The sequence below is a fragment of the Sander vitreus genome, chromosome 9, assembly GCF_031162955.1.
Source record: "Sander vitreus isolate 19-12246 chromosome 9, sanVit1, whole genome shotgun sequence".
NCBI classification, from domain to species: Eukaryota; Metazoa; Chordata; class Actinopteri; order Perciformes; family Percidae; genus Sander; species Sander vitreus.
This window is the reverse complement of record NC_135863.1, coordinates 22496917-22514328: the sequence shown is the minus strand read 5'-3', so window position 1 is coordinate 22514328 and position 17412 is coordinate 22496917. Positions and strand designations below refer to the sequence as shown.

General features: G+C 43.0%; 2 protein-coding genes across 4 annotated transcripts in view; both read right to left on the bottom strand.

Moving 5' to 3' along the window:
* gpx4a (glutathione peroxidase 4a) overlaps positions 1 to 140 on the bottom strand; it is a 10630-nt gene extending 10490 nt beyond the window's left edge. Inside the window, exon 1 of the mRNA XM_078259325.1 lies at positions 45 to 140. Within this exon, the coding sequence (XP_078115451.1) occupies positions 45 to 68 (24 nt within the window). The 5' untranslated portion in view covers positions 69 to 140. The remainder of the gene's footprint in view (positions 1 to 44) is intronic.
* Positions 141 to 345: 205 nt separating this feature from the next.
* Positions 346 to 17176, bottom strand: arhgap45b (Rho GTPase activating protein 45b). Of its 3 annotated transcripts, none has more exons than XM_078259313.1 (24): positions 16830 to 17176; positions 15503 to 15752; positions 14197 to 14379; positions 11910 to 12053; positions 11591 to 11675; positions 10529 to 10601; positions 10215 to 10290; positions 8402 to 8533; positions 7162 to 7223; positions 6890 to 7000; positions 6633 to 6713; positions 6353 to 6520; positions 5958 to 6095; positions 5595 to 5791; positions 5043 to 5164; positions 4678 to 4764; positions 4426 to 4527; positions 4126 to 4289; positions 3808 to 3996; positions 3571 to 3708; positions 2517 to 2788; positions 2182 to 2419; positions 1478 to 1583; positions 346 to 1234 (listed from the first exon to the last, which is right to left on the bottom strand). In XM_078259313.1, exons 1-24 carry the CDS (start codon positions 17103 to 17105, stop codon positions 786 to 788), a joined length of 3843 nt encoding a protein of 1280 aa, XP_078115439.1. In that variant the 5' UTR covers positions 17106 to 17176; the 3' UTR covers positions 346 to 785. The 3 variants fall into 3 exon arrangements, with proteins under 3 accessions (XP_078115439.1, XP_078115441.1, XP_078115440.1); XM_078259315.1 differs by lacking the exon at positions 16830 to 17176 and adding an exon at positions 16675 to 16759; XM_078259314.1 differs by lacking the exon at positions 16830 to 17176 and adding an exon at positions 16258 to 16662.
* Positions 17177 to 17412: the final 236 nt, after the last annotated feature.

The window sequence follows — 17412 nt, the reverse complement described above, 5'->3', positions numbered from 1 at the left end:
CATAATCCTATCTACATCATGCTGTGATAGTTTAAGATGCTTACCTTTTTTTTCCTTTTGTAAGCCATGCTGTAGACTGAACTGGCCTGGTTATTGTGCCTGGTATGTCGCAGGCAAAAAAAAAAAATCTACCACCCACTGAAACTGTTCCTCTAATGCCCTCCCCACTACATGCGGAAGTGAACACATTAGCCACTGAGAATGATCAGTGGTAGTACCTAGCTACCTCATTAGGGTATTTTGTTCCTGCTCACCTTTAACTGAACGTTTAATTTGTCTTTACTTTGCCCTGTAAAATACACAAATCTATCAAAACATGGTTGTAGATAGCATCAACAAAACAGATTTTAAAATAAAATGTTTATTAAAATAGACCAAACATCCATAACAAGGCAATACAGGCAACATTTATAGAGTACATTTTTTTATTTTAGTGCTGAAATTAAACCAGCAGCACTTTAAGGCGAATTGGCTTTAGCTGCCCACCTTTTCCCCCCAAGCTTGCAAGAGCAACGTATAAAACACTTTAAAATACAAACTATATAATTTGAGACAAAACTTCATGAAATGACAGGATCAAATCGCATAAAACAGCAGTAAGCATGCAGAGGTTTCACTGCCAGGATAGATCAATACAGCTGCAAACACCTACACGTTAATCTTGCTGTACACAACCCAATAGCCCTCTCAGATGAAGGATTTGCTGGATTATAATTAATAAAACAAGATCAATAGTCCAGTTACTCAGCTCATACTATAGAACACACACAACTTTGATAATGATATCAGACAAACTCAGGCTCACTGTCCCGGTTTCTGGTCAGGGGTAACTTCTTTCCACACAGACATGCCCGTCGAAGCCCCGACAAGCTTAACTTTGGGGAGCATGGATTATTGTTGTTGTTGTTGGACTGGTTCACGTCGAGCTCGGCCAGAGAGGCGCTCAGGTCTAGCTCTGCCCCTGTGTCGTCATCTGGGGGCCCGCTGTCTGGCAGTGCAGGGGGCTCTGCTATGTCATGGTCCTGATCCGCGTCTTGTTCCGGGTCCGTTTGGGTTGCAGACTGGCTGGACAGGTCCAGACTGTCCCTGTAGCTCAGCTGATCGTCGTCCATGCTCACCTCGTTCTCCTGCTTCACCAGGCTGCGGCAGTGTGTAGTCCTCTGACCACTCTCTTCCAGCTCCGAGTCAGAGTCTGGGAGCTGCTCGCTAGACCCCAGTGACCCAAAAGAACTTCCTGTGGAGATAAAGAGGCCAATGGTTGCTCAGCTGTGAAAAAATGCTAAACATAAAGGCCACATCTTAGCGATAATTAGATTTTTAGAAGGAAAACGTGTAGTCCGCCTACTTTTAAATATCATGAAGTCAATGGAACCCGCAAGAACATGTGTGAACTTCTTTTGATTTACGGTAATTTAAAAAGGTTAGTTGATTTACATTTGCAACAGTATTAGACAACCTAGGCTTTCTAAAATCTTACCACAACCCTCCTCCATCTTGTCAGATTCTGGTTTATTTGGCTCCTCACTGCCTCCATCCTCCTCTCCATCAACAGAGCTCCCCATCTTGTTATCTGCAATACTTTCCTGAACCAGAAGGGGGAGGAAATGAAGAGATTGTATGTATAATTTAAAAGTATTTTTGGCCCTTTTTATAAATTGCAGACAGCATATCAAAACTTGCAAATCAGGAGGGAAAAGTTGTATTCAAATGAATCATGGCTGTAGGTCATAACTCTGGATGAAAAAAAGTTTTCAGTTTTTTGGCCTCTTGCCAGAGGTAAACCAGGTTCTGTTCATGCTATAGACTGTAAAAAAAATATATATATATATAAATAATTTTCTGAAGCACATTAATCAAACCCAAGACATGATGTTACTACCATCTCTTTTGGTGTGACAAAGGGTGCCCTCACATAGCGACCAGTTCAGTTCAACTCAATGATGAGGTGCCAAAATGCAAATATTTGGCTGGGGCGTCATACAACTTCAGGACCATAAAACAGGTAGTCACATTTGTTGCCTTTCATTTTCATATTTATTTTTATATAAGGCCCACAACACCAAAAAAAAGTCTCAGCTGTGTATCTCAGTGTCCAATATACCACAGTTACTACTTGTATCACAAAATATTACACACACACACACACACACACACACACACACACACACAGAGGAGTCCTACCTGTGGCGTGGAGGTGGAATCAGAGCGACAGGTTTTGTTGGACTGAGAGGTCTTGGACTGGAAGATGGATGAATAGAAGACTATGAGGGTCTCCACGATGCGGGCCTGGTGGGGGTAATCAACCAGAGAGGACAGGGAGATCGTGGCCCCGGTTGGACGGGGACGCATCAGGGAGGGACCAAACACAATACCCAAGTTACTGGGACTCATCTTGTTATCTTCCTCTAGTTCTGCGACCCTGGAGGGAGGAAGGTGGTGGGAGGATCAAGAATAAATAGAGAGAGCCTGGTCTTTTATCTTCCTGCTGTTTTTTTTTTTTTTTTTAAATGACTGACCTCCGGAGGTGGCGAATGATGTAGCGCAGCGTAGCGACGTTAGCCTTGGGCAGCTCCTTCAGAAGCTCCTTCAGCTTGTTGACCAGGACCAGGACCTCTGGGTCGGTGTCCGGGCCCAGATCCACCAGCTCCGGACCCTTGCCCGCTGCTGGGTTGGTACTGTTCGTCTCAGCCTCCTCTCCTTCTGGTGTGAATGCTTCACTATGCAGACTCTCCTTCGCCAAACCCATCAGACTGTTGTAGAGGCGGAACAGCATGATGGGCTCTGGCAGCTGGGGGTGACGGATGCAGGAAGTGTTAGAGGGGCTGAATTAAGTAACAACCTTTAAAAGTACGGAGTAGCAAGAAAGGCGTGCTAATGACTATAGAGCAATTTTCATTTTGAGCAATTCAATTTAACTAGATAATTAAGAGAGGGATTATTAAAAACACTCCGATAAATTGAACATATCAGCGGTCTATGTAGGTAGCAGCTAGTGAGGCTTGTAACTGAAGCTTCGTTCAGGTTAAATAAATTGCCGTTTTTACAAAACAAATCTCACTTTTTGACTTATTTAAAAACAAACATTTGTGAGTTCAGCTATCAAACCGATTTACTAAGTTTATCTGGTTATTAAAGAGCAACCAAAGTCCTGAAAGATAATATTGTTATAAACTTGAGTGCAAGATTTAAAAAAAACAAAAAAAAACACAACATCTTTTTAGGATTTAAGGAATTCCACACATTTAATTTGATTTTTCCTTTACTTGTTGATGGACCCATTAAGTATTTTTGTATTAATCTGTTTTAAGTGTCAATAATATAAATGAATTAACTACTTTATAATAACTAAAGTATAATAGCTAGATTTAACACCTAGACTGATTTCAATTATATTCGAAAGAAAAACATCTGTGACAAACTAGTTAACAAGTTCTATACTACTACTATACTAAGTAGGAGATAAACTACGTCAGTCGGGTACATTTGTTTACTAGCTGCCACCATAATAGTTGCCATGGTTCCCGAGGCCCACTGTGTTTTACTCTTGCATGCGCTGGCTTGCATGTGTACCTGTCTGAGGTAAAGCTTGAGGACGTTGCTAATGTCATGTGGTGAGCACTGGGATAGCTCCACCAGCTCCTTGCCATTCTCAAAGGCCTGACACAGCTTTTCCACACGAGTCTTCACCCCATTCACCCTGTAGATGCCCTGCGAGGAGGAAGCGGACAGTTTAATTACCTCGGTGGCAAATATTCAGACATCCAGCACTCACTTAACGATACAAATGGTAGAAATTCACTTTCTCACCTTCATCTTCAGTGCCCGTCTCTCGATCTCGGAGATACACTTGGTGATGATGAAGGGAATGCCGTCACTGGCGCAGCTGGCTACCTGAGAGAAGTCCCTGCCAAACAGCTGCAGACGGCCCTGCAGCTTCTTATGGCCGCATTGGATGGCCAAAGTCTCCAGACAGCGCTTGTGACACGCCAGGAAACACTGAGGACAGAGGAGGAGACGTTAACCTCATCAACCTGGTCTGATCTTTAGTGAGATGCTTCTAGAGCTGCACATTTGCATTCTGAGTCTCTGCAGGTTGGATGTTAGGAGACAAGATGTAGGACTCACCTCCTCGCACTCGGCCCCCTGGAAGTAAACGTAGCTGTCACACTCGCGGCACTTTGAAGGAGTCCGTAGCTTCCTCAGTCGGTGGGTCTGGGCTGCTTTAGACAGGCCGATGTTACGGAAAGGTCGGGTGGACACCACTACATCAGGATCCATGCCGTTCATGTCTGAGGACAAAGACCCACATCATAATAAGAGTAATATTGGGACCCCCTTGAAACCAAGGTGAGACATTAAGCAGATTTTTCTTCTCCGTCTGGCCATGTTATTGAATAGTCACATCAATAGTGATTACAATCTTACTTGGAGCTTCAAATGAGGTCACATTCCCCTCTTTCTCGTCTACGTCCTCATTGGACGACATTGTTCCAGTGGATGACGTCCGAGCAATTTTACTGATGTCACCTAGGACCAATATACAGTTTAAATATGATCGTTCACTTATATATAAAAACACTTACAGCGTCCCTTTAAGTGGAACAAAATTAAATCTCCCTTGTGGTTATTTATCAAAGAAATATTCTGTGAATCTGTTTCAACTAAGTTCTCACTCACTTTTGCTGGCAGTAGGAGACTCTAGGGCTCCCTCTCCTCCAACGCTGTCATCGCTCACTGTTGAACCCCACGACTTGTGGCCCTGTCCTGGGGATAACCAAGGGACAAGAATATTTGAATAGTCTGTATCAGAAGAATGAGATTGCATGGCTAAATCGAGCCATTCTGTCAACCGTCAAAATCATCTTAGATTGGTTAATTCAAAAAAAAGATCTAAACTTGACTCTTGTAACTGTTTACTCTTGAAATATGGAATGAAATGAGCAAATGAACTACAGGCAAAAACAGACTGGATGTCTCAAAAATAATCATCTTTACAAAACTCCAGCTCACTAACTTCTACGGCAGCAGCAGGCATCACTTACTCTTGCGGTGAACCTCTGTGTCTCGGTTGTCTCCAGCTGCTGTATCCACACTGGTGGCAGGACCGTCCGTGTGGCTCGTCTGCTCTGTGTTGAAACTGTCATTCCTTGGTCTGTGGCCATGGCTACAATGTGGAATTATAAGACAATTTATAATTGTATAAAATAATATAAAATGTTTTATCTTTTTGGTTAATACACATTTAAAAGTAGCGTCGCTAGCCTTGCTCTGATCAGAGCCAACAAAATCAGCCTACCAGCACATCTCAAGCATCCTATGTCTCGTTTGTTCGATCTGAACAAAAATCAGAGTGTAAAAACAAAAACGGGTTGTTGTTTTACATTGGGGTTTGAGTCAAACTTGACTAGCTGTTTCCAGTCTTTGTGCTAAGCTAACTTAACTGTAGCTTCATATTTACTGTACAGATGAGAGTGATATCAATATTCTCATCCAACTCTCAGCATGGAAGAGAATATTTCTCAAAATGTAAAAACCTTTTCTTTCAGATTTCAACTGAAAACCTGGATAAATGTGGCTCTGATTGAAGCTCTTACTGTGACGATGAGCTGAAGGGACTGTAGCTCTCAAATGTGTATTGAACATTCGGCTGCTCTGGCAGCTGCAGGTCGCGCACGTGTGCGGCATACTGCTGGCCTGGGTCATACAGCTTACTGCTCTCACACAGAGTCTGGTAGTGGACCGGCAAGGCTACGGTCTGCATGTGCATGAGCTGATAGTACGAGATGGTCGCCTGGTGGGGGAAAGAGTTAAAACAAAAAGGATCAGCAAAGAGTTTGTTTGTCCCCTTCTAACGTTGCTCAGAACCTGGTGTATAAAATATAGAGCAATTTAGGCATCTTTAGAAAAGGTTGATATCGTTTTGTAACAATGAGGTTTGTGTGTGCGTTTGTTCTGACCGAGCGGATGGTCTGGTCGCTCTGTTTGATGACGTCCTGCAGTTGTCTCAGCACTGTGACCTTTGTGTGCTCCAGCTCCTGCTGCTGAGTGGTGGCATCCGCTATACATGTCCGGTAGGTGGCCTCTGCCTCGTCTGACTGCACACACAAACGTTTCGAATTTTCAATTTACTTCCAGCGTTCTGTTTTAAATCAGTCAGATTTGTACACAGATAAGCCAGTGAAGAGTCAGTGACGTGGCAGGAAGATAATCATTTCAATTTCAACATAATCACACATCACTGAAAAAGAATGTCTTGCTCTTAAATTATTTAACATGCAAATAAGTTTTCATTCCACAGTGATCAAGCTCTGAAACAACAACAGAGCAATAGAATAAAGTTATTGATAAGAACCTTGTTGCGAGCCTCTTCCTCTAATCGTTTCTTCTTCTCCACAGACTTTGCTGTAGATCCTCCTCCTTCTTCCTCAGCTCGACAGGCTGCCGTTTTGGCCTTGTCGTACTCCTCGCAGCGGACCATGAAGGCTTGCTTGGCTTTCCGCAGGTTCGCTTCGCACTCCATCTAAACAAAGACAAATCATGTTTGGTCCTTACAATCTCTTTATTATCTTATTTAGAGATGAATACAGTCTATTCCTAACGCATGCTCATATGTACAAAATAGGAGGTCGTACTAGTTTTCTCTTAGCTCGAATCCAGTGTTCCTTGATCTCCTTCCGTCTCTTTTCATGATCCTGCTTACGCTGCATCAGAGGCTGCACAGACAAACACATCTGTGGTCAAGACAATGTGCGCAGGGGCAAAACACTCCACTATTAACAGCAGCGCGAGTGACTATCGCAGGGTGATTCAATAATGACCACAACTCAGACAACAGAAGTTGTAAAAGTGTTCATGTTGCAACAAACTTTAGTTTGAGTTTCAGGTTTACCTGGATGAAGGTCTGGTTGTACAGGGTGGCGTTGGCCTGCTGCAGCCCCACACTCTGCTCCTGGTCCTGCTCCAGAGCCAGAGAGTAGATGGAGAAGAGGGGCATTTGGGGCTGAAGGGGGGTCAACACAAACACAGGAAGAGAAGGTTCGATATCCAACACAAACACAGGGACGGAATGCTGTATTGCTTTTAAGTTTATCCTAGTTTTTAACATTCAATATCACAGATAACCAGTGAGAGACATTCAGAGGTGTAATCAATAAGGTTTACATGTGTTATGTTGTGTTTGCAGGACTGGTACAATCTCTGGAGGCCTTTGGAGAACTCAGTCTCTGATAAAATAGAAGAAAAGAGAACAATGTGTTAGCAAGTTTTTCTATAGTGGTTCATGTACTAGGGCTGCAACTATTACCTTAATCAACGATTAATCTATATCTATTCATGACTGATCATACAGCTCAGTGGTTCTCAAACATTTTTCAATAATGTCGCCCCTTTTAAATATTTTTTCAGCCAAGTACCCCCTGAACAGCGCAAGACATTTAAAGAATTTTTTTGTCTGTGCCATTTTAGGCCTTTATTTGACAGAACAGCTTAGATTTAAAAGGGGAGAGAGAGGGGGAATGACGTTAGCTACCCAGGCGCCCCGCAAGACATTTTAGGTAGAAAAAAAAAAAAGCCTATATAAAGAGGTACAATACAGCACTGTCCCATCAGTGTTGATTTACTGTTAACAACAACCTTGTACTAAATAAATAAAATAGCCCCACATCATCACATAGCCTTCACCATACCTAGAGATTGGCATGGGGTACTTTCCATAAGATCATCTCTCAATGCAAATCAAACCAGCTATTAGGCTAACTGAAATAAAACCATGCCAATCTCTAGGTATGGTGAAGGGTATGTGATGATGTGGGGCTATGTTAATTCCAAAGGCCAAGGGAACTTTATCAGGATGCAGAGTATCCTGGATCCATGAAATAACTGGCCTTTAAAAATATAAATCTGCCTGCCTCTATGGGAATTTAACATAGGGGTGTACTTACTTATGCCCCCTGTATTTTAAGGAAGAACATTTATTTATTTACGATACATTATTTATTCACAAAGAATTAAAAAAAGAAAAAAAAGAAATTGGTCTCCTTAAAGGTTGGATTTTTCCTATGGTTTTTAATTAAGGCATTAAGATCAATTTCCAAAAGATGATTTTTTTTAATCCTCCTTTTAGTCAACTTTAGCATGGGTTCATAAACTTATGAGCACCACTGTAAATGAGAAACACTTAAATGCTATTTCAAAATGTTTAAAACCCATCACCAAATTTCATTCATTATTGTAGTATATTATTTTAAGAATTATGCATAAAAACAAATCTCACGTACCCCCTGCATAACTCCTAAGTACCCCTAGGTGTACCAGTACCCCCATTTGAGAATCACTGCTAAAAAAATAAAAAATGGCAAACATGGCAATTGTGGAATCACAATTTGTGCAATTTCCCACTCACCAAGTGAGATTCTCTTCTCCACGTAGGTCATCAGGTCCTTCATGTACTTAGAGATGGTTTTGGCATAGAGCAGAGCGGAGTCCACCCCTCCTTCGCTGTTTTGGAGGATCACATCCACTGCCTCAGCTCTGCCTACACATCGACACACACAAACAGGTCACTGCACAGGAACAAGCACAGTTCGTTGCTTTGACAACAAACTGTTTTTGCTGATTATGATTTGTGGGAGGCAAAACGTTTGCAGAAGAGGTGTAAAGATTCTGAGTGATGATCCCCAACATCCTGGGTTTTATTTTGGTGACTGCTATTTGTTTGACGCTGCTGTGTTTAAATACCTTAATTTTGAATACCGTTTGTGAACTTTTTTTCTCAGATGTTCTGTGATGAAGGCTGAGTTTCTGCAGCTGACAATGTTGCTGTAAAACATGTTGCTGTATCACAGTATTTACCAAGGGCGCGAGAAGGGGGGTGCTGAGGGTGCTGCAGCGCCCCCTGCTGGCATATAGCTGCTATAGAGGTCAAAGTGAAAGTGAGTCAAGTGACGTGACTCGCTGAGAAGCGAGCAGGCTGAGGCTAGTTGACTGGAACGTTAGTTGTAGAGAAGAATATGTCACAGAAAAGGCATACATTTTCCGGCATAGTAATGCAGCTAAAATTAGCAAGATTTCATCTGTAGAGGTTACAGTTGATGTTTACTCGTCCACCGCCGAGTTGGGGCAGCTGAAGAGCCTGAGTCTGAAATAACGTTAGCAGCACCATCATAGCATCTAACGATAACTTTACACAAGGATTCGAAAAGCCCCGTCAGCCAAGCAACTTCAGTTATCCTGGAAGTAGGTTCGGGACAGAAACTTTAACGGTCTTTTCAGCTGAGATGAGAATGAATGATAAGCCGTTTCTTGTCTTGTGTAATTTGTTGTGTTAGAGTGCCATCTACTGGGCACAATTGATAATTATCCTGAAATACGGGAATATGTTCAGCCTACTTCCTGTTCATGTGTGGAAAAGAACTAGCCTATGTTTTACACGCTGGTTCAGTGTCTCCTGAAACTTTGGTTATTCTGTAAAAAGAATAAGTTGTTTTAAAAGATAATTCCGTTCCCTGTGAGGGCAATGCCTGTGAGTATGATTGTTTTCATTGCATATGTTTTGTGTAACAGAAACTGCTGTGACGTGGTTAGGATCACATTTGCTGTGGAGAAGGCACAAGTTAGGCTATTCAGAAATTGTTGGCTACATTTTCAAGACAAACATCTCTGGTGTGGTTTTGACGATCAGAAAAGTAATTTACCGTAGCTATATATTGAAACAGGATAATGACGTAAAGTGCGCTTCTGTGAGGTTAGGGTGTGCGCAGTGGAGTCGGAGTGGCGAGTGAACAGTGGAATTTGTGGTTGCCCAGGACTTGTCTAAAACTTCTCACTCTCACCCATACACTAAAATGACGCATTTAGCTGTCAAAATCCGAAACATTTCCTGGGGGGAGAAATCTTCAGACATCCATTATTTTGTTATTCAGCACCCCTGGTCATAAATAGGTTCCCACGCGCCTGGTATTTACGTCAGCAGGGGGAGACCTACCCAACATTCAGCGTGTAGAACAACATGTCAAAGCTTCCATGATCTGAATAAATGTTGGATTGCTACTTTCTAATGTAAACAGAAGACAGAGTACACAAACATGGAAAGATCATGAAAAAGGAGCATTTTCACAAATGAGAGTGAATGGAAGGACAAAGGTCACATATCCGTGAGGGACTGAAAGAAGTCAGCGAAAGCAAAGTGGGGGGGGGGGAGCAGCTGATCGCCTTACCAATGTCCTGCAGGTCGCTCCTGAACTGTCCCCCATCTGCTCCCTGGCCTGTCGCAGCGTACAAGTTCTCCATTGACTACACAGCACAAAGAGGATTCATTACTCACAACACAAGTCAACACTCGTCATCAACTAAGGGATTTTTTTTTTTCTCTTCATCCAGTGGAAATCACCCTAGGTTAAGTGATAGTTGATCGAGGTGTACAAACTGGAGCACAATTTTACATTGTTTCTGACCCTGTTAGATAACCCCATTTTATTAGTAATTTGGCAGACGGTTTAAAAAAAAATAAATACACTGGTGATAAACTCACCCTGCTCTTCTCAGTGGGCAGCAGGGAGAGCAACGTACTGCTGTCCACCTCTCCCATCAGCAGTTCAGACACACTGAGGAGAAACACAACAAAGACACCTTTACACTGGCCAATATGACAAGTAAATATATTGATGTGATGAGATGTCACGGTGAATAGAAAGAGGCAGTAATAATTATCGGTGTGTATAAAAAAACAACAACTTTGTTTTAAAAAGAAATGTCGTTAACTTGCTTGCTGAAATACAGACTAAACAAAAAAGCTGCATCTCCATCTTGGTGTTTTTCTGTTCATAACAGAAAAAAATTGTCAAAGAGAGGAGGAGAGAATGAGGAAACGGACACGTCAGGCAGATTTCAAGGGCTCTGCCAGCTCACTTCCTCCTAAAGCTCTGCGACAGATGTCTAAACCCTGAAATGACAGACTAGCATGTGATACACTGTATCACATACATTGTTGGTGCACTCTACTCCAAATTACACATTCCTCTACTCTGGGTTTATTTTAAGTTTATCATATTTTTTAGAGATTAAAAACATTCACATAAAAAAAAAACTTGGAAAAATAGATTTGATGATTTCATAGTTTTCACGTTTAATATGCGTTTGGTCTCAAATTCTGTCAAGTACTGTATGTCCAATCATTCTAGTGATTTATTATGTCCTCAGTCTGTAGCAATCTGTTCACTTATAGCAGCCAGGTAGTCAACAGCAATTTCAACTTTTGGTTTTGTGTCATACGGTAGAAGAAAAGAACCACTTCCTGTTTTCGGCTCTGCCTCATGCAAATGTGTCACCATCGCTGCACTTCTCTCTCTCCAATTCCCAAAAACAGACTACTTTGTACGCATTGACACACACATACACACTACCTGACACTTGCTTACTGTCTGTAAAAGAGGTAATACCGGGTCAGATACACTGGTGCCAAATCACTCACTCAGTCATTGTAGCAAGAACAATACTTTATCATACGAGTAGTGATCACCATCTAGATACTTTAGGATGAAAAGGTTGCAATTTTCATAATCAGACATATTGTGAAGATGTATCAGATACTCACTTGCTGCTAAAAGCAACTGCAATGGTTTCAATTGCCTTCTCAAAGTCCTTTTTATCAGCCTCATTACAAGCTTCATAGTGGAAACCTGAAAAATCACAACCATGTTCAGGTTTCAATTGTGGTTTAAAATGCACTGCTGACCACATTAACTGTCACATCTGCACACCAGTTACATGTACAGCATTACCAAAAGCTGTGGAACTGTGGAAGTCATTTCTAGCAAACTGGTGTAAAAACATGTATTCATTGCCCCTGTACTTTATTCGTTTTCACTACTTTTCAATTCATGCCTGAAGGATTCTCCGCACAACGGACTCACCTTTGACTTTCGATATGAGCTTGCCAGCAGCAGTGAGGATCTCCACGGTGTTGAGCAGCGGGTAGGTGTTGATGACCTGACGCAGCACCCGTAGGACCTCACCCAAACACTCGTGAGCCATGGGCCGCTGACTCTCCTTCTTACCTGGACGAGAGGGAGGAAGGAGGAAAGTATGGTTGGACGAGGAAATGGGGAGACTGTAGTGCAGTTATAGCTGCACAGGCTATAAAAGACCACATCCTGGTTTTATTCCATAAACTATGAGGCTATTATTCTATACAACTATTTTCTAGCGGATACTTTCTTCCTAGAAGCCATTGATTTTTATATCAACACAATATGAAAACTGAACTGTAGAAACTTGTAGCTTGGTTCAGACAGATAGGAAACCCATCACATCAAAGTTAAATTGTAAAATTCAACAAAAACACTAAGCTAAGTTAAGAGGCTCCTGGCTCTAGCTTCATATTAACCGTACTTCTCATCCAACTCTCTGAAAGAAAGCAATCATGCCCATTTCTCAAAATGTCAAACTATTCCATTAACTCTCTGCAAGTCAGTGTTTCAACTGTTTCTGTATAGCGGATAGAGACGGCCAGTCTGAGCACAAATGGTTAGGTCAGTGATAATGGGCAAACAAGTCCAGAGTGTCAGACAGGTCGAGTCAACCTACACAGTGTCAGCTCCTCTGCTTTGATGTCACTGGTGACACATTTGCAGCCTGCATCCTCATTTCTTCCTTACACAAACACACAGACTGGTTTCGTTAACTTTTTTCTGTTTAATGTTGCCACCTCATTCCCCTCTGTAAACCCTTTTTTTTTAAATCGAGGAAGCTCGCCTAGGGAGAAGGCCAGAGGGCAGCCGATCCTCCCACAGTCTGTCTGAAAATGTGTGTCAAGAGTGTCTGAGCAGCAGCAATAAGAACAGAGTGACCTGAACATTGTGCTGGAGAGGATGTGGTCATCTCTATTGTTTTGCAAGATTAGAAACCAACTCTGGTGCTGTGCTATATCTGCTTTCTGCAGCTCATGAAAACAAATCACCTTACTCTCCACTTGGTTGCTTTGATGTTAATGAATAAAGTGGGATCTATAGCAGCCACAAGGTTCCAGAGTAAGTGGTACATTGGATTGCAGCGGGGCAAGGCTAAAACTCAGATTGCGCTGCTGATTAAGGAGGAGGCGTCGCAGTAATGCAGCCAGCCTATCGGAGGAGGAAGTGTGGACGAGGCCCTTCTGTCAGAGGCTATCCATCATGGCTTCCTGTTTAGAAAGCACACTGGGTGGAGAACAAGGCAGAACAGAGCCAGATAACGGCAGACAGAAAGACACACAAACAAAATGTCTTTCCGTTTCATTTGAAACGCAAAACTCTGGTCTGAAAAAGCTTTTTCCTACTGGTGAAACCTCAGCGTGAAAAACACCTGTTCTCAGATCAAACACTTGTTTAGCAGAAGTGGTGGTATTTTACTCAATGAGGAAAGGTAGCGGTGTTTACCATTTTAAGCTGCGCTGAATCGCACAGGAGAGGATGAGTGTGTGAATGAGGCTACAAGTAAACAAGAAGCTGACTTCCTGCTGGAGACAAGAGTGCTGTCGACTCTGTGGGCGCAGCGGAAACGCAGCCCTTCACTTGGAGATACGCACACGTGTCGGTGAAGAGGACTGAGGAGGAGTTTAGCAAAAACCTTTTGTGGATAACTCAAGTCCTTGTTGTGCGAGTCCCTTGTCAAAACTAACTGGATCGTGCAACTCAAAAGGGAAAGAGGACAGGCCAAACACTATTGTTCCGTCTGCAAACTTATTATACACATGTATACAACGCAAAAAGAAACAATGACCTACTGTTGTACTAGCCAGAAGATGAAAAATCATAACTAGCTACACACGCAAAAGCAACTCTGTTTTGGCTCCACAGTGATGAAAACAAGCATTACTCATGTCTTTAGTTCTGTGATCGCAGCACAGAGAGCGCTTAGTTCAAATCAACCCGATATCATACCGGTGTTGAATCCTCTACAGTCAAACTTTACACCATTTAGCGTTAGCTGTCAGCATTTTAACTGTGTTTAATCCAGCTACTAGCTAGCGGTAGGCTAACGTTAGCTGCTGTTGAGTATAGTGTTAACTAGAGTCACATGCAGCAGGGTTTGTGTTTCCTGTAACGTCTGTTTCAGAGCAGCAGAGAGAAGCGCAGACATATCAGTGGCACCAGATTTTGGTAGTTAGGAAGACGATTTTTACAAGTAAATGTTCCAATGAACTAACTAACTAAATAGGCTCACCTTCCGCCAGCACGACGTCCTTCAGTTTCTCCACAGCCTCTGCGAAGCGCGCCACGTCCCTCAGCAGTGCCGGGATGTCCTCAACCTCAATGGCTGTGCTCTCTGGACACTCAGACGGAGGAGTGGGGGTCAAGGCCCCTTTCCCCTGGCCTTTAGTGAACACCCACGACTGGAGCGGGAAACCTGAGGAGACACAGAACAAATGCATTAAGTCATTTATGAAGCAAATGCCTTTTAGTTTATTTTTGGGAAATATGCTTTATTAAATTAGCTTAACTTTTTGGCAGAGTTAGATAAGATGATCAATACCACTCTCATATCTGTCCTGTATAGGGTTACATCCTTAGCTTAGCCTTACAGGAGGTAAAACAATCCACCTACCAGAACCCTTCAAATCTCACTAATTAACATTTTATATCTTGTTAGTTTAACTTATAAAAATTAAACTAAAGTGATTAGTTGAAATTGTGTCCGTTTCTTGGTCAGGAGCAGTAACTTCCAGGAGTCTGTGCTGCTGCCGCCAAGAAATAGTCCGGCACATCACCACCTTTTTTTTTTTAAAAGTTGTTAAGATAAACAAACCGTATATAGCATGTTAGTTAGTGAGCTTTAACAAGGTGCTGACTGGCTAGAGCTAGAGCCAGGCTAGCGGTTTCCCTGTTAGCTATAGAAAGCTAAACTAAGGCTGCTGGCTAAGGCTTCAAAAGTAACGGACAGACATGAGAGGGGCATCGATCTTCTCATACAACTCTGCCAAAACATGGACAAGCGTAGTTCCCAAATTGTCAAACCATTCCTTTAAATGTGAGGCTTTGCTGCTGTTCTCTGTTTAACATCATTGTGAATTGAATATCTTTGAATTTTAGACAAATCAAACTATTTGAGAATGTCACCTTTTGTCTCTGAGACATTGTGTTGTGTTGTGTGATGGATATTCTTTTTACATTTTGGAGACTAAACTATATATTGAAAAAAAATAATCAATAAATCAATCAGTAATTAAGACTGCCACCTTTCCATACCTTGAGGCTTCAAAATCCACCTTCACACACTCACACTTTTCATTAGAGTCTGATCAAATAATTCAATAATAAAACATTTGTTCTGGATTCATTTGCTTGTTAAATTTCAGGTAGGTACAAGGTGTATTTTGTGCACTGTACTGTATCTGTGCGGTCTTTCTCAAGATTTTGCTTTCTGTTTCAGCTCAGGTGAGGATGAGTTGCAAGGCTGACAGGAACTGTATTTGGGAACATTTCATGAACTCAACAAGGTGATGAATAATTACGGATGTTTTGAACCAGACCTGCAGCGCTGGCATGTCTGCTCAGCGCAGTCGGTCTCTTCAGGGTGGCCACAGGGGACGGGCAGCCCACCCCTTGCATTGCCACCAGCTTGCCGTGCTGGATGCTGGGGGTGCTCGGGCAGGACAGGGAGAGGTCCTGGAACCCGGCAGATGTCGGGGTGAGAGTTGACGAGGAGGGATAGGATGAAGGTGAAGAAGAGAGGTTGATGTCGCCTGCATCTTTCCGAGGCTGCTCCTGAAGGATGGACAGCTGAGAGGGGGACAGGAAGAGAGAAAAGGTCAGGACAATCACATGACTTTCAGCTCAACCTGAACGGCATGAGGGGCAACAAAGTGGCTTGTCTTCATTCGTGTGGCCTTAAACACAGCAGCACTGCTGTTGGTAAACACACATGTGAAGACTTTCACAAGATCCTGTGTCGCGTTGTGAAACACTTCCTGACTCCAAGCTGTTGTCGGGTGTGGCAAACAGAGCCGAGTGTAGAAATGTACTGTGTGGAATTTCAGAGAAATTACCTTCTCATCTGCCTACAATACAGTGCCTACAGTTCCCTATTAGTGCATCTCGTCTCCAACTTTTGGTAGACTTGAATCATCACAGTTTGGGGCCTGACAAGTGCATCTCCGGCACAGCCAAGGAGCACTGCTCACTGCTACAAATAGTGCCAACATTTGACAAGAAACAAAAAAAGCATTCCTATACATTTGTCGTATGTGTTGCACACATAAGATACCATGCATATACCCAAACGTACCTGCTTAAGCCATACGTTGTGCTTGTTGGGTAATATGTCCAGTTTGTCCTTGCCTGTAGTCTCAGCTTTCCTAACTCTCTGACTGGTAGAGTAGGGGTTGTAGCTGTTTTTGCCACCACGTTTCAGCATGCTCCTTCTAACCCCTACAGCTCTGTCCCCATTCTAACTAAGTTAACTTTTGGAACTGATCTCACAAGAGCATTCACACACTGCAGCCTGACACTGCTTTAGTGGTAACACACACACACACACACACACACACACACACACACACACACACACACACACACACACACGATATACTTCCTATGAGCCAGATGAGTCAACCACACATCTGCATCATAATGAATGTTTGAGTAGTTTCACAACGTCAGACTACAGTTATCACACCAGTCACAATGCGCACACAAAACTTGCCTTAACAAAACTTTTATCACACACACTTTCTATCACGCCTTGTCCGGAGCCCTCTCTGCAGCCAGTCCCCTCCAGCTGAAGTTTATCTCACACCTCACACACCAGCAGACTGAGCAGCAGTGCCAGGCACAAACCAGAAGTGATGCGCTACTCACAGACTGGGCGCTGCTCTGCGGCCCGGGGCTTCCTGCTCGGCTCTTCTTCGAGATGGATGGCGTCTTGATCAGTTCCCGTTTCTTCCTGAACATCTTCAGCGTACCTTTGCCGTCCATGCTGACTTCTTTGAGTTTAACGTACAGCCCCCCCACCCACCCCCCGAGTCGCCACTTGGCTGTTCTGCCGCTTGTGCTCAGCGGGTGCTCGGTAGCATCAAGGCCGACCTTGAGCCACGATAACTGTCTGTCTGTCTTCCTCCTGCCGCTGTCGCACATCGAGCCGCGCAGGCTCACTGACAGAGAGACAGACAGCTCACCGCAAACTGTCTGTTCGCTCCTGGCATCCGCTCTGCGCGCGTGCGTTCAGTTTCCTCAAGAGGAGGAGGAGGAGGAGGAGGAGGAGGGGGTGAAATAAGACTTCTCACTCGGTTTTGGTAAGATTAATTGCGTTTAAATTACACTCAAAACACTGTATCCCAGAACGTAAACTTTCTCATTAATTTAAACTAATTTGAAAGGAGAATTAACTACGTCCTGACGCAAACTTAACAGAAACAAACAAATATTGCTTTGTTCAAATTCA